Raw genomic sequence first — 14,924 nt, 5'->3', positions numbered from 1 at the left:
TGTGCTGGAATAGAAACGGGGACAGAGCAGGTGATTGAGGCTCTGGGTTTGGAAGAGGTTGAGTAAAACGAGTACAGGGTAGCGAGAGGGCTGAGGACTCAGGGTGGGGATGGGGTGGGGTGGGGGCTCAGGATAGCTCTGTGGCCCAGCACGTATGACAGGAAGGAAGATCAGTGAGCAAAGGAGGCAGAGACAGAGCAGGCGAGAGGAAAACCAAGGCAGTGTCAGGGCCCAGAAGCCAGCAAGCAGGAGGGGAGATCGAGACCAAGTAGATGAGGACAGGAAATCGAGCACTGGGCTTCTCACACGTGTGCCGATGGGAACCTCAGCAAGAGCTGTTTGGGGAAGGTGAGGGAGGCAGGAAGCAGGGCAGACAGTTTCTTCAGGAAGTTTAGCTGAGCAAAAAGAGGAGAGAAATAGGAAAGGGGCTAGAAAGATGTGGAGTCAAGAGAGAGTCTTTTTTTTCCCTAGGCGAGGAAGATTTGAAAATGTTTAAAACCTGCTGTGAAGGGTCCAGTTAAGAGAAAGAGGATGAATACATAGGACAGAGAATGGGGAAATCAGTAGTGGAAGGCTCTGGGGGGAGGGACAGCTTTACAGAAGCAAGGAGAGTGTGCGGCAGGTGTAGGAAGGCTGGGGGCTTGGAAGGTGGGGCATCTCAGGTTCGTGTGCCTGATACACTGGGCACTGGGGCTCATCCCACCAAAACTTGAGTCCCTTCACTGGGTGGTCACCGGCTGCCCATGGCCATCTCTGGTTTTGGTCTCTCTGCCTTTGCCACTCCCTATTTCTCTGACTCTGTCCCCTTTTCTGTCTCTCAGTTTGTCACCCTTTGTCTGTTCTCACCTCAACCTCTGATTCTATTTGTATGCACCATTGTTTCTCTGTTTTTCTGTGTCTTTTCTGGGTATTAATCCTCAATCGCTGTGTGTGTTAGGTGGCTCTGGCTCTGATTTGTCCCAATCTCCCATGTCCTTAGGTCCTTGCTACTCAGAGTATGGCCTAAAATCAGCCACCTCAGTCTCATTGGGGAGCTTAATACAGAACGCAGAATCCGAGGCCTCTCCCAGACTAAAGAGTCTGAATCTGCCTTAGAGTCGATCCCCCAGGTAATTCATGTTCATGATAAATGTTTGAGAAGCATTGCCTTAATTTTTCCTCTAAAACAACATCAAAACAAAAATCCAGCATCTTAGCGACATAGAACGATCTGGATCCTGCTGTATCTCCTGCGTCACCTTGGCATTCAGCTTCTCCGCATCACCTCCTCGAGCCTCCTAAAGCTGCGCCTGAAGCCCTAGGCAGCTCAGGGAAGGGACATTCTGAGCTTCCATGTCTGCAGAACTACCGGTGGGAAGGGATTCTCCTGACACCGATATGCTGGGTGCTTCCAGGTGTGATCCCAGAGCGTCCCTGAAAACAGCCCCACCTGGACTTGCTCCGGTCTGTCTCAACTTTCTTCCTGCTGGAGTTGGGGTATGAGTTTCAAGATGGGGAGCCATTACCTCCTCACAGCCCTGGAAGCAGCCCACCTTGAGGCCAGAGACCATAAGGATTGACCAGAAGTCACAGGTGCTTTTCCGAGTGAGCGGGGTGCTGGAGCGAGGGAGTCATGTCAAGATTCCTACCCCTGCTTCCAGGTTTAGGCAACAGCAGCACATGATTTGTATGTGGCTGTTATCTGCTCCCATCGCCATTTGGAAAATGTTAGCTTTTCCTCTACAGGGTCACAGACTTGTCCAGACTAACACATTTCTGGCCACTTTACTCAGTGCTGGCTCTGGTATGTGTCAGACCAAGTCTCCAGAGAATGGATTTATTTTCCATGTCAATATTTTGGGTGATGGGGTTGTGTTTTCTGGTTTTGTTTTTCTAAGTATTTGTCCCCCTCTGGTTTGTTTGGTTTCGTTTGGTTTAGAAAGACTGAGAGGGAATTTAGGAAAAGGGTCAGCTTCCTGGGCCCTGAGTCAAGTCCTGACACAGAGCCAGTAATCAGGTGCTTCCTTTTATGCCCCTGATGCTTCCAGCTGTGGTCCAGACCAGACTGAAACAGACAACAGGTGGAAACCCTGATAAAAGATAGTGAAGAAGGAAAACAACAACAACCAGAGAGAACAGGTTCCATTTTGAAAGTGGATCCATTGCAAAGGGCCTGGAGGACTGTCTGGCTTGTAAGAGTAAGATGGAACAAAAGCCTAGTTGTAGGGAGCAGAGATCTGAAGATTAGACGCCTCGGGGCTGCTGCAGCCGAGCATACCACAGTTGGGTGCACCTGCTTTGGTGTGGCAAACCTCCTGGCTCTCTGGAGAGAAAGAGCTGACAGCAGGGTGAAGGATAAACAGGTTTTGGCCTGGGGCTTAGCTGGGGCTCCTTCAGCATCCCATAGAGTCTGGATGAACTGCCATTGATGGAGGTGGTGGGACAGCTATTAAACGTGGGCCTGCTTTCTCGGGCATCTCCAGCTTACCAGGCTGGTGGTAAGAAGGATAAGAGACCCAGGTCAGTAGTTGGAGAAGGTGGCTTGGGCCCTACCCTAGAGCCTTCCAGAACTTAAGTAGGAAATTGCGAAACAGGGCTACATTTTGAAAGAGAAAGTATGTGAAATATGGTTCCTCCCTCGCTTGTCCGCTCTCCCGGAGCTTGGTTCGGGGAGGTGGGTGAGATGGGTTCCTGGCTGGACTCAGTGTGGTGTGAGAGAGAGGGCAGAGCCAAGCCCCCGAGGATCCCTCAGGCCATGCTGCAGCAGCTGCCAGCCTTTGGTTATTGATTATTGTTATTGGGATGCATTTTTTCCATCTGTTGAGCATCAGCCTAGCTCATGGAGAAGGCCGGTTCCTTCCTCTGGCTGAGATTCATCTCCTGAAAGGGCTGGCTTCTGAGGGCTCCCTCTGCAACCCAATATGTACCATGGGCTGCTGATTAAATACTTGGAATGTCCTCAGGTCGAGCCAGGCCTGTCCATAAAATGGGAGGCATTTTGGCAGTTCCAAGGCCCCTGGCACCCAGTCTTGGCACTGGCCCGGCTGTCTTCTTCAAGGAGCTGCGGTGGGCCTCCCGCCAGCATGCTTCCCTGGGAAACATCGAAGTGAGTTAAAGTCAACAATGAGTTCATCTCCAAAAGGAATAAGCCGGCAGCCTGCAGGGCAGGGGAATGGGAGGAGGGGGAACAGGGATTTGGGGGTAGTGGGGGGGTTAAGTGATGCTTGAACAGCCAGACCAGGTCCAAAGCCTGTCAAACAAGTTGGCAGCTCAAGAAACAAAGAAAAGTGCTCTCCCAGGCCAGCCGTGGAACACTCATTTGGCAAAGGTGGTGACAATGAGGGTGTCACAATCCCAGGGACCATGGGAAGTGTCCTCTCAAGGACTGGGAGCTGGAGCAAGACACCAACACGGAAAGAGGCTGGGGCAGTGGGTTTGGTAGATCTGGACCCTCTGGCTCTGCTAGCCCCAGGGTGGGCACATGAGGAGGCCATTTGGGCAATTCAACTTCACTGTCTTATCTCAGAGGATTCAAAGGGGCAGGTCTCAGGTGTCAAGGCCAAGTGAAGAGCAGTCTTACGATTGCAGAATCCAGCATTTTAATCTGAACATCTGTCATTAGATTTATCTCTGAGGGTTTTGCTTTTGGATAAATGGTTCCTGATTTGAGCCAGAGTCTCACTTCTGTGCTCGTGCCTGGAGCACGAGGAAACCACCTCCTAAAGGGCCTCAGACAGCCCTCAACTCGATCTAATGATGCTCTGAGAGACTGGGGAACCAACGGCAGAGCAAAGCCCTAAGTGAGTCTCTCTCTGGCACTGGCCTAAAGCCAGAGCCACCTCTCTTGGAGCCCCAAGTGGAGGAAGGGGAGCAACGCCTCCCCAGTGGATAGAAAAGCCTGATGATGGCCCAGCAGTTGCTTGTGTCAGTTAAGATACACATAATCCATCTGGTTCAGACTTCGAATCTGCCCAGGGGCTAGGAGACTGGCAACAACTGCCTTGAATATACACTTGGCCTTTCTCCCAATGGCAGGCCCGGTGCCGATTGACTCTGCTTGATTTTTCTTGTGCCCTCACATTCATTCTCGCAAGGTATTTTATTGAACGAGGTATTTGCCTACCACGCATATTTACAATTCTTTTCCTGCCACCAAACCAACAAAATGTCCACAGACATTGCATCTCAATTTCTCACAAACACATTCTCTTCGCATTCCCATGATTTACCCTTCTCCTATTTCCCTTTTCTTTTCTTTTTTTATTATTAGTTTCAGGTGTACAAAACAATAGTTAGGCATTTCACCCTCACAAAGTGATAACCCCCTCCCCCATCCCTCTTTAAAACAACAACGAAAAACCTGCTTCATCTTTCTAGTCCTTCTGATTTTTCTCCATGTCAACTCACTTTGGTATTTCTGCTCAACTCCTGAGAACTTTTACAGCCCCCTCTCACTGCCATCCTTTGCTTTTGATGTGCGGCTGTAGGTTCTTCACAACCATAGCTTGCCTAGTCCACATTTCCCCACCCCCCCGCATATTTGACCATTTGCATTAGTCTTTTGTTATTATAGGCCTGACATTTGTTGAATGAATGAAAAACTTGAATGAATGAAAAGGTCCCCCTTGAATGGGTTTGCTCTCGTGTGACTCCTGGAGATCATACTTACTGACAGTGCCTATTCCTTTTTCCTTCTGGAAGCATCAAAGTTTATTAGAGCACTAGACCAAAAGCATCCTGACTTTGATCTTTTTGTCATTTGGCCACAACTGGGTGTGACAACCCAGCTTTCAGCATCGTCTCCGACCACTCCCATCCCCCCTCTCTTCTACTCTTCTACTCAGAACCACTCAATTATGCCCAATATGAAAGAGTTTTCACATTTCAGTGCCTTTGTCCAGGCTGTTTCCTCCTCCTAATACTCATATTTCATACCCAGATCAAATCATTATGGGAAGGAGCAACCTCCCTGGCAGTTGCTCCCCCCTCTGTGTTTCTATGGACTGTCTATGAACCTTTGTCACATCTAAGTATGATCCCAGGTGAATGTCAGCATCTAAGAGAAGGGGCTGTGGGATTCATGATCACACCCCCTGTCTTTTCCCAGGTCTCACGAAGCTGTGGGTGCAGTTGGAGACTCACTTATAATAACAGTGGCGAACACTTATATAGCACTTACACTACTAAGCCCTTTATCGGTATTGCCTTCCTTAATCCTCTCTCAGCACAGCCCTGTGAGGTGGATACTGTTGTTATGCCCATTTTACAGATGAGTACCCTGAGACCCAGAGAGGTGAAGGGATGTGACCAGGGGCACACAGCTAGTAAGTGGTGGAGCCGGGATTTGAACTCAGGTAGTTGGCTACACTCCCGCCTAGCTTTGTGAAAACTCACGTTTTGCATGTCCTTTCCCCACCTGCATGCCGTGATGTCCAGCCTGTTCAGAGTGTCACTCCTTTATTGGAAAGAGGAGGGGGATCCAGGGAATGGATTACATGTGTTGAAAAATAATGCCATAGGGACCTCACAGGTATCCAACAAGCCCTGCCTCTCCACTCCCGCCCTTCATCATATCCATTGCTCATGAAGCTGCTCAAGACTGACTGTCAGCATGTGGTGCCAGCTTCCGGCCATGGGAACTGCTTTGGAACGTTCCTGAAGCTGCCCACCCAGGTGCTGCCCTTGAAGACTCCAACGCACCAGAATCATGCTGGGCAAAACCAAGAGGCTCTTTTCTACCTGTATCAGGCTTTGCGTCAAAGTCACCAGAGGCAGTCTCACAAAGACTGGACCAAGAGGCTCTTTGGATTTCTGCTTGAAGCCCCCTTCCTCTTTGGTCTCGGGGAAAAAAAAATCCCGAGGACGGGAGAGGGGAGTGACTGACCCGTGCTGCTCCTCCCAGACCCCCTTTTTATCTCCACACTGGCTCCCTCTTCCCTCTCCCCAGGAAACTTAAACCTCGCCAGAGCGCCGCCTGCTGGTCCACTAAAGCATCAGCTACGCTCAGATGTGTGTAGTGGACCCGTCATTTGAACCCCCAGAACAAAAAACCCTAAGTGTACCTCCATATCAGGACATGTAACGTTCACTCTCAGAGGACAGTGGAAACTAGACGATGCCCTAATAGTCAGTTACACAGTTATTCAATGCGCAGAATACACACCAGAGCCCTAGGATGGAGTCGTGGTCAAGCTTTTTCTGTAAAGGGCCAGGGAGTAAATATTTCAGGCTTTGCGGGGCAACTACTCATCTCTGCCACTGTAGTGCAAAAGCATCCGTAGACCATATGTAAACAAATGGCGTGGCTGTGTTCCAATAAAACTTTATTTATAAACTCTGAAATTTGGATTTCATATCGTCTTCACGTGTCATAAAATATTCTTATTTTGATTTTTCAACCATGTAAAAGCCATTCTTAGCTGGTGGACCATATAAAAACAGGCAGCTGATAGGATTTGGAGGGAGGAAGGGGTAGTTTACCTAGCCCTGCCCTTGGAGATAAAGTACTTGGTTTATGCCTGGTTCACTGGGTAGGTGGGGGGTGAGGGAGCACAGCAGAAACCTGAGTCCCCAGGTCTTGGGTATAGTGGCCAGGTATCCTGGGGATTCACCCAACTCTGGCCAGAAGCAACACTGACAATTCTAAAGTCTCTCAAATAGATGTGTAAAGCCCCGAGAAGATTCCTCCAACCTGGTTACACAGTAAGTTGGAAGGATTGCTTTCTCCTGAGATGAGGGAGTGGCAGACTTGTCTTTTTTCAATCAAGGCTCTAAAAAGTCACATAAATCAAGGTTTTCACCACTTCTTCAGCTGCTGCTTAAGAAGGTATTTGTTCTGTCTTCCTTCCACACCTCAGCCTGAGTCCCTACTTGGAAGTAAGATTTTGTTCCCAGGCTAGACTAGACCAGAGAAGGGAGCAAGATGGATGCAGGGGGCCGAGGAAAACCTTAGTGTCTTGCTGGGTAGAAGCTGCCTCTAGGGCCAGACTGACCTTCTGACAGACAGAGGGCCCCCTGACACACTGGTTTTGGGAGTTGACTTTTCAGATTCTTTAACGTGACACTATTCTTCTGGAAACAATCCAAGGGACCTGGTTAACATTTTTAAAAAGTGTTTTCTTAAGGAAAAGGGGGAGGTGTGGCAGGAGATGAGGGGGTAAAGAATTACACAAAGATTTAGTCTAACGGCTTAAAAATCAAAAGGATCGTTGGACAGATAGATATCAAGTGTAATAGGAAACACACTGATCCTGGGGAGATGATTTAATATGGGCCCTCCAGCCTCCTTGGAACTTAAACAATTATCTACAATTTGGAATTATACTTTAAATTCCCACATTGGTGTGTACTCTGGATCTATTTCTCAGGACGCAGCCAGCAATCTTGAGTTATCTAAACCAGGCTGAAAATTAGAGGCCATTAATAGCATCTCATAAAAAACGGCTTCTCAGGTTTTTTTTAAGGGGAATGTGCTGAGGACCACCGGGATTCAATGATAGGAAGGAGCAAAATGCTGTTAGTTATTTTTCCAAAGCTTAATCTAGGGATCTTTTTGAAGAGCTCCTTACCCTGCCATGAGATGAAGGCCAAAACCAATACAGACTATGTTTTTCCCATTTAGAAATGGTGACCAGAAACATCATCCATGAAGATAGGTTCCCTGGAGTTCCCAGAGGTAAGGATCTTAGCTACTTTTCATAACCATCCGGACCACTAGTTTGCCGTATCCTGGTCCCCCAAACCCCTAGGCATCCTAGACTGAAAACTGAGAGCAATTTGGCCCACAAAACTCCAATTTAATACACCTAAGTTTTCTTATATTCCCTTGTAAACTGTTGAGGTTGCATGAGCACGGACTCTATTTATTTTCTACAAACGAAACACAACAACAAAACCCTGAAAACATATTCCAAGTGCTTCCCTGTCCTTCCAGGGTCCCAGAACCTCTGCTTGCGGCTAGTAACTGTTTCACATTGAGCAGCAGCCACTCCAGGGGCCTAACTCTTGGCCCCAGCAGGCCGGGGTCAATTCATCATGGACTTGCCAGAGGAGAGACACAGGAGACTGAAAAGAGAAGCCTCTGCTCTCAGTTCAATTGGGAAGGATAAACCAACAAGCTGGCACTAATTAAGAGCTAATGGCCTTACAATGGAGCATTGCCAAAGGATAACGACCCTCCAGCTGCAGCATAAATATCAAGGCATTTGGGGCAGAGCCAAGACATATATTTCCAGAGTGCATTAGACACTGCTGCAGCCTTCCTCACCGTGGTTCTGCTGAGAAAAACGAGAGGATTTAAGATAGGTGGGAAAGGAGCTGGGTCTTACTAGGACCACCATCTGGTCAGCTGGTCAGAAAGCCTCAGGGTGACTTTGAGAAAATACTTTGCTTTTCAGATCTCAAAGTTTTGTGTATACAAGAATCACAATACAAGCTCGTAAAAATGTGTATTCTCCGGGCCCCACCTTCAGAGGGTCTGATTTCATTACCTCTGGGGTGAAGCCCTGGAGTCTGCATTTTTAACCTGTTCCCCCAAATGATTCTGATGCCGGTGGTCCTCAGATCATACTTTGAAAAATGCAACTGTAGAAGTTGCTGCTCCTTGCTCATTAGACCCTAATGAAAAAGTTTTTACAGAATGAAGAAAAAAGTAAGGTTAGAGTCTCTGCTTCCTATGGAAACACCAGCCCATTCTTTCCTATCAGAACTTGGCAGGAGGCTGTTGCAGAAGGATAGCATTTTCAGCCAGTTCCTGCTGGGGTCTTCCCATTCACACCAACCTGTGGTTCCTGCAAACAAGAGTTCAGGGAATGAGGTGCTAGCCATGGATCTGAGGAAAGGAGAAAGCAGCCCATCTCCACGGTGTGTAGCATGTCTGCAATACTTTCATACACTGTAACTGTTATGATCACGCTGCAATCTTTCAGAGTAGTTAATATGTCTGTTTTAAAGCTGAGGAATTACAGGCCTGGAGGTGTGTCTTGCCTCCTCTGGTTACCACGACATCAGAAAGGAGAGTTAAAAATAGTCATTGTATTATAACTGTGGCAAGCAGGGCATGCAAACCAAACCAATAACTTAAGCTTGACCCACCTTGACCAGGCTTATTTTCGGCTGGTAGAACTGAGGATGGTTGTCAGGATCAGAAAACAGTGTTGTAAAAGAATTGATGGATCAGGTTATAAAAATAGATAGAAAGTTCGTATGATAAACGCAAGCTGAGTATGAGAACAGGAGAGAAACAACCCACCATATCATCTGGGAAAATGAAACTCCTTGGCAAGACTTCACAACAGCCTGATTCAAAATTTCATAATGAAATTATGTCTCTGATCAAAGCCTGAATGAGCTCATGGGCTGATTTTTGCCATTCGTGTTTATTCTGGTTTGAACCAAATTGAGGCATCAGAAACACATTATCCTAGTTTTCTCTCTGGGAGTGGGCTATTGCACCCTCATTTGGGGAACCAAAGGGACAGTGTGAGGCAGAACGAGACATCTTTTGATCCTCACTCAGCATGAAGTTATTTCTGATCAGCTCTCAGAGACTCCCTCAGACACCATGTCAGGCTCAGGGACTTTCTAGCAAAGTTGTGTTTAATCTCATGATACTTGCCCTGGGGGCAATAAAAGTGAGTCTCAAGGGAGAGAAGGTATTTCCTACTCTTGTCTAGGACATGGCCTGCTTTTGCTCTAGAAAGAATGTTCTGGGGCTTGTTTGTTTTAGACTCAGAAATAAAGAATCATCCCTCTCACAATTAGAGTACCTCACTTTATACCAAGTTGTTTGTTTTTATGAAACGAGCTTCACCACAGGCTGGAATCCACCTTCCTCGGGCCTAACCACCTCTTCTCTGATCCTGAAGGCACAGCCATAGGCACTTCCTGACAACTTCAGGTGCTAAAAAAAAAAAAGAGAGAAAGAGAGAGAAAGCTTCTTGGTTGAAACACACTGGCATCTAGAGACTTTATTTTGACTAGTAGAAACAGAAACTCTTGGGTCTCACCACTGTCATTTCCCCTCAGGGCAAGAGGCATTCCCATCTGCTACTGACTAAATGTTTGTGTCGCCTTAAAGTTCTTAGGTTGAACCTCTAATCCCCAATGCAACAATACTTGGAAGTGGGGCCTTTGGGAGGTAATTAGGTTTAAATGAGGTCATGAGGGTGGAGCCCCCATGATGGGATTAGGGCCCTTATAAGAAGAGGAAGAGACCAGAGCTGTCCCTATCTCCCCAACATGTGAGGACAGTGAGAAGACAGCTGTCTGCAAGCCAGGAAGAGAATTCTCACCAGGAACCCAACCAGGCTGGCACCCTGATCTTCCCAGCCCCAGAATTGTAAAAAATAAATGTCTTGTTTAAGCCATGCAGTCTATGGTATTTTGTTACAGCAGGCAGAGCTAAGACACCATCTATTCACTCCTTCCTTCAGTGAACAGTTATTGAATCCTCACTAAGTTTCAAGTGCTGTTCTAAATCATGGAAATACAGCGGTGGACAAACTTACAAGGTCCCTACTCTCAGGAAGCTTACATTCTATTTTTGGGGAAGCAGCCGATAAACTTGTAAATAACATAATTTCATATAGTGATAAATGCCATGAAGTAAATAAAATAGAATAATGTGACGGAATGACTGCAGAAGGGTGAGAGATGGCTGATTTAGACAGTGTTGAAAAACAAAACTCAACCAAGTAAATTTGAAGATCTAATCGGCTTTATTAAGTGATTCACAGAATCGGGCAGCATCCCATATCAAGTTTTGGTTTGGTGACATGGCTTAGCCACTATGCCTCCATTTTGGCCTGCTGTTTCTTTTTTTAACAACAGGAAAGACTTCTCCCAATAGGAAGGGTTGCCAGATAAAATACAGTATGCCCAGGTAAACTTGCCTTCAGACAAACAATGAATTTTTTAAAGTATACGTATGTCCAAAACATTGCATGGGACATACTTATACTAAAAAATTATTCATTGTTTATCTGAAATTAAAATTTAACTAGTCATATTTTTATTGGCTAAATCTTAGGACCCTACCCAGCAGGTAACATTTCATCTGAGAACTGAATGACCAGGGGAAACTAGCCATGCAAAGATTCAGGGAAAGAATGATACAGGTAACGGGAACATTCACTGTAAATGTCAGAATAACCAGAGGGAAGGAGGTACAAATGAAGTCAGATAAATAGGCAGGGGCCAGATCATGCAGAATTCTATAGGGATGACCAGGAGTTGGAGTTTCTCTGTCTCTGTCTCTGTCTCTAGCTCTAAGAGTGATAAGCCATTGGAGTTTTAATGAGCGCGTGACAAAATCTGATTGATGTTATCTGGCTGCTGTGTGGTCAGTCGCTTTTGGAAGGGCTTAGAGGACAAATTCAGATAATTAAACTTAAGTTTGTGCCATCGTCCAGGGAAGAGGCTTCTGTGTTTTGGGGTGGGCCCAACTAGGAGCTCTGGGCTCTTGGTCCTGGGTATCCAGGCGGTCGCTATGGAGGGGCAGCTTGGCGGTTGCTAGGGAGAGAGACGGGGCGGGGGCTGGGCGCAGGGCGCTGTTTGAGCGGCAGGCACGGGGGCGGAGCCAGGAATGCGGCCGCGCGCTTAGCGAGTTCGCAGGAAGTCGCACCGGGGAAGGAAGGGGCGCGAGCGGAAGTGACGTAGCCCTTGCACACGTGGTCCTGCGTGGTTCATGCGGGTCACTTCGGCGGCTCTTGGAAAGTGACGAACTCGTTTACCAGCCGTAGGCCGGAGCTAGCACTCCGGTCCTCGTCCCGCCGGCAAGATGGTGAAGCCCAAGTACAAAGGACGGAGCACCATCAATCCATCTAAGGCCAGCACAAACCCCGGTACAAGCGGCAGAGCTCGCGGAGGGTGGAGCTTGGAGGAAGCTTGTGGGGAGGGCTTCGAGGAGACGGGGGGGGGGGGAAACACGGGTGGCATTGTTTGGAGTGACTTCGAGCTGAGTGGCTATTGGGGATGAGGACGGAGAAGGTGGTTTCTTCTTTCGGAGGCCCTGAGGAGGGCTGACATCGTGCACGCCTGTCACGGCTGTCAGACACCAGGTCTAAAGCTGGGGAAAGTGAACATTCAGGCCTGGCAGCCGTGGGACGACTCCCGTTGTGAGATGCAGAGACTGGGAGGCTCTGAGCTGGAAGGGGCAGTTAAACTTGACCTCTTCTTGCGTCTTAGCGTGGGTCAGGTGTTGAAGCTCCTCCCCCAGTATATTTCAGTCTTGTATGATTCCAGCTTCCCAACTCAAGGAATTGTCAGAAGTAAATTAGATAAAGTCAGATGGAAAGCGATATAAGGCCAATCCATGTGGCCTTTTATACTTGACCACACTTGCCTGCCACCTTAGCTTTGACCATTTAAATGAGAAAGGGATTGTAGATTTGGCTCTTGGAGTCATCCTGTCTAGCAAAGTGCAGAGAAAATCCTACAGATAAATAAAGATGTTTTTGGAGCTGTGTATGAGTTTTGTCTAGGTTCTACCTAAAGGATGAACAAGATAGCCTTTGGAGGAGTCTGTTCTATTCAGGTTTAGTTAATAAAACTTTTTAAATATGGTTTAAAGTTTTTGATGACTTGAATTCATGTTGAATGTTTTCTCTGGATTGCTGATATTCAGTTTGTGTAGACTTAGAATGTCAGGAACCTCCCCCCAGGCCCTTAGAGATCATGAGGTTATAAGTGAAGACACAGCCAAAATAGGGGAAGTGGCTTGTCACAGTTGGTACAGTTAATGAGCAGTAGGGCTGCCACTCCTGTGATTTTAGCCTGTTTACTACTGCGTGACTTCAAGAGTAGACAGGTGATTTGAAGGGAGTTACAGCACAAATCACCCTCTGCTTATTTGTTCTCTTTCTCTTTCAACTATAAGGCAAGAATTGCTAGCTATTGAGTAAACTAAAATCAAACATTAGGAAGTTAAGAAACTACTACATTAGGAACATGGTATCAAAATTGTAGTTCCCACGGTACCTTGCACTTAGCAGACACTCATATTTGTTAAACTGAGACCCAGAGGTAGGTGTCTTAGTGGTTAAGAGCACAGATAGTGATCAGATGCTTTTGTTTAAATTGTGGCTCTGCCATTTAGGAGCGGTGTGACATTGGGCAAGGGTCTGACCACTGTGCCTCAGCTTCTTAGCCTACAGAATGGGGATAATGTGTCCCTCTTTATAGGATTATTGTATGGATTACATGAGGCAATACCTGTGATGTGGACAGCACAGTGTTAATGCCCCAAAATATTGGCTGTTGTCATTGTCAAAGACAATCCTATCGAGGATCAAAGATTAGGTCAGGTGTGTCATGCCATGTAGCTTCCAGTAATTATAATGTTGTGGGAACAACATACGGAAAAAGTCGAGATTTTTCAGTGAGGCGGCAGCCTGCCTACTCTGAATGAACTAGTGGGTGCGTTGGAAGCAGTGATCAAACTTTGACTGATTGGTTATCAAATAGTATGCGGTCTACTTGTGTTTCCTAGATCGAGTACAGGGAGCTGGAGGCCAAAACATGAGGGACCGGGCCACAATCAGGCGCCTGAATATGTACAGGCAGAAGGAGCGCAGGTGAGCACTGAACAGTCATCCTTTCCCCCTCATGCCCTTGACTTGTAGCTGAGACCCGTTAAGCCTTTGATAGTCCCACCCCCGCTATAGCCCCAAAGCCGGGTAGTGTGATTTCAATTATCATTTTCGATGGGTGTTGTTATGATAAATTGTGAATTTTTTGGTTACAGACATGGGTAGTGTGGGTGGTGAAATCATGATTGTGTCACAACAACTAGAGGTCTTGTTCCTCACAGTTGCGGCCCCCACAAGTGTAAATCTCAAGTTGAATATCTGTCAGATAGAAATCTGGTTTTCTTTAACAAGGCATATAGGACTGCCTTGAAAGCAGCCAGAGGACTTGTTTTGAATGCCAAACTTTAGATCACAACGTTGTGGCCTTTGGAAACTCATCCCAACTCTGAGTTCTGCTGAGGCAGCCTCTACCACAGAAACTCTGAGTGTGGCGTTTCGCTAGCTGGTCTTAATTTGTTTGGTAATTAGATTCTTCATCCGTTCTAAAAGATGTGTCTAAAACACCAACGTCAATGAACTTAATCTGCCTTAGTCACCTACTCTGCAGTTTGTTTTAGAATTTTGAGTTACAGCATAAATCACCCTCTACTTAAAATTCATTTAAACCAGCCTTCAAGTAATTACCCAAAAAACTCAACTATGTGATTTTTTTTTTTAAGCAAAAAACAGTAAACAGATTTTTAAACCTTGGCATTATTTGTTATTCATCTAGCAGAAATCATTATGTGCTCTGTTGCAAGAGGTTAAATGGCTTTTGGGCAATCTGTTTCAAATGTAGTACTTTTTGTTTACTGAAATCTGTATTTCATGATCATTTACAACCAAAAAAGAAAAGAAAAGAAAATGTCCTTTTGATGGAAAGGGTATTCTGTAAACCAAACTTTGCTGTTGCCTTTCTTCTGTTGTCAACCAAAATCTGTTAATTTCCTCAATTTAGGAACAATCGTGGTAAAGTGATTAAGCCTCTGCAATATCAATCAACGGTGGCTTCTGGCACAGTGGCAAGAGTGGAGCCAAATATTAAATGGTTTGGTGAGTATTGTCCTCTGTTATTTTTGCTCTACAAAATGTGTGCTGTGTAGAAAGGGGAGAGTGTTCAGGTGTCTAAAAGGCAGGAGTTTTGGGGTGAGTGAAACTGTCAAGGATTATATGAGAAAGAGATGAGATAAAAAGTACCCATAGTGGAAAAAGTGCAGAGAAAAGTAGTGGAGGTGGATTCCATAAGTAACTTCTTTTTGAAAAGGGCTCATTGTTGTTCATTAAGTGACCCTCTGAAACAGGTAAGACCGTCCTTAATGACCAGCACTGACAGACCGTAGAACTCTCATGTCTTCATTCCTGGTTGCCTGGAGAGGT

General features: G+C 46.4%; 1 protein-coding gene across 1 annotated transcript in view; it reads left to right on the top strand.

Moving 5' to 3' along the window:
- The first annotated feature begins 11,628 nt into the window (after positions 1–11,628).
- GNL2 (G protein nucleolar 2) overlaps positions 11,629–14,924 on the top strand; it is a 22,956-nt gene continuing 19,660 nt past the window's right edge. Inside the window, exons 1-3 of the mRNA XM_019726553.2 lie at positions 11,629–11,822; positions 13,469–13,553; positions 14,506–14,600. Coding sequence (XP_019582112.2) covers positions 11,759–11,822; positions 13,469–13,553; positions 14,506–14,600 — 244 coding nt within the window. The 5' untranslated portion in view covers positions 11,629–11,758. The remainder of the gene's footprint in view (positions 11,823–13,468; positions 13,554–14,505; positions 14,601–14,924) is intronic.

The sequence above is a fragment of the Rhinolophus sinicus genome, chromosome 14 (genome assembly GCF_057876585.1).
Source record: "Rhinolophus sinicus isolate RSI-liver-muscle chromosome 14, RSI-T2T, whole genome shotgun sequence".
In the NCBI taxonomy this organism is placed as follows: domain Eukaryota; kingdom Metazoa; phylum Chordata; class Mammalia; order Chiroptera; family Rhinolophidae; genus Rhinolophus; species Rhinolophus sinicus.
The sequence above is the reverse complement of the archived record's forward strand: the minus strand, read 5'-3'. Positions and strand labels throughout refer to the sequence as shown.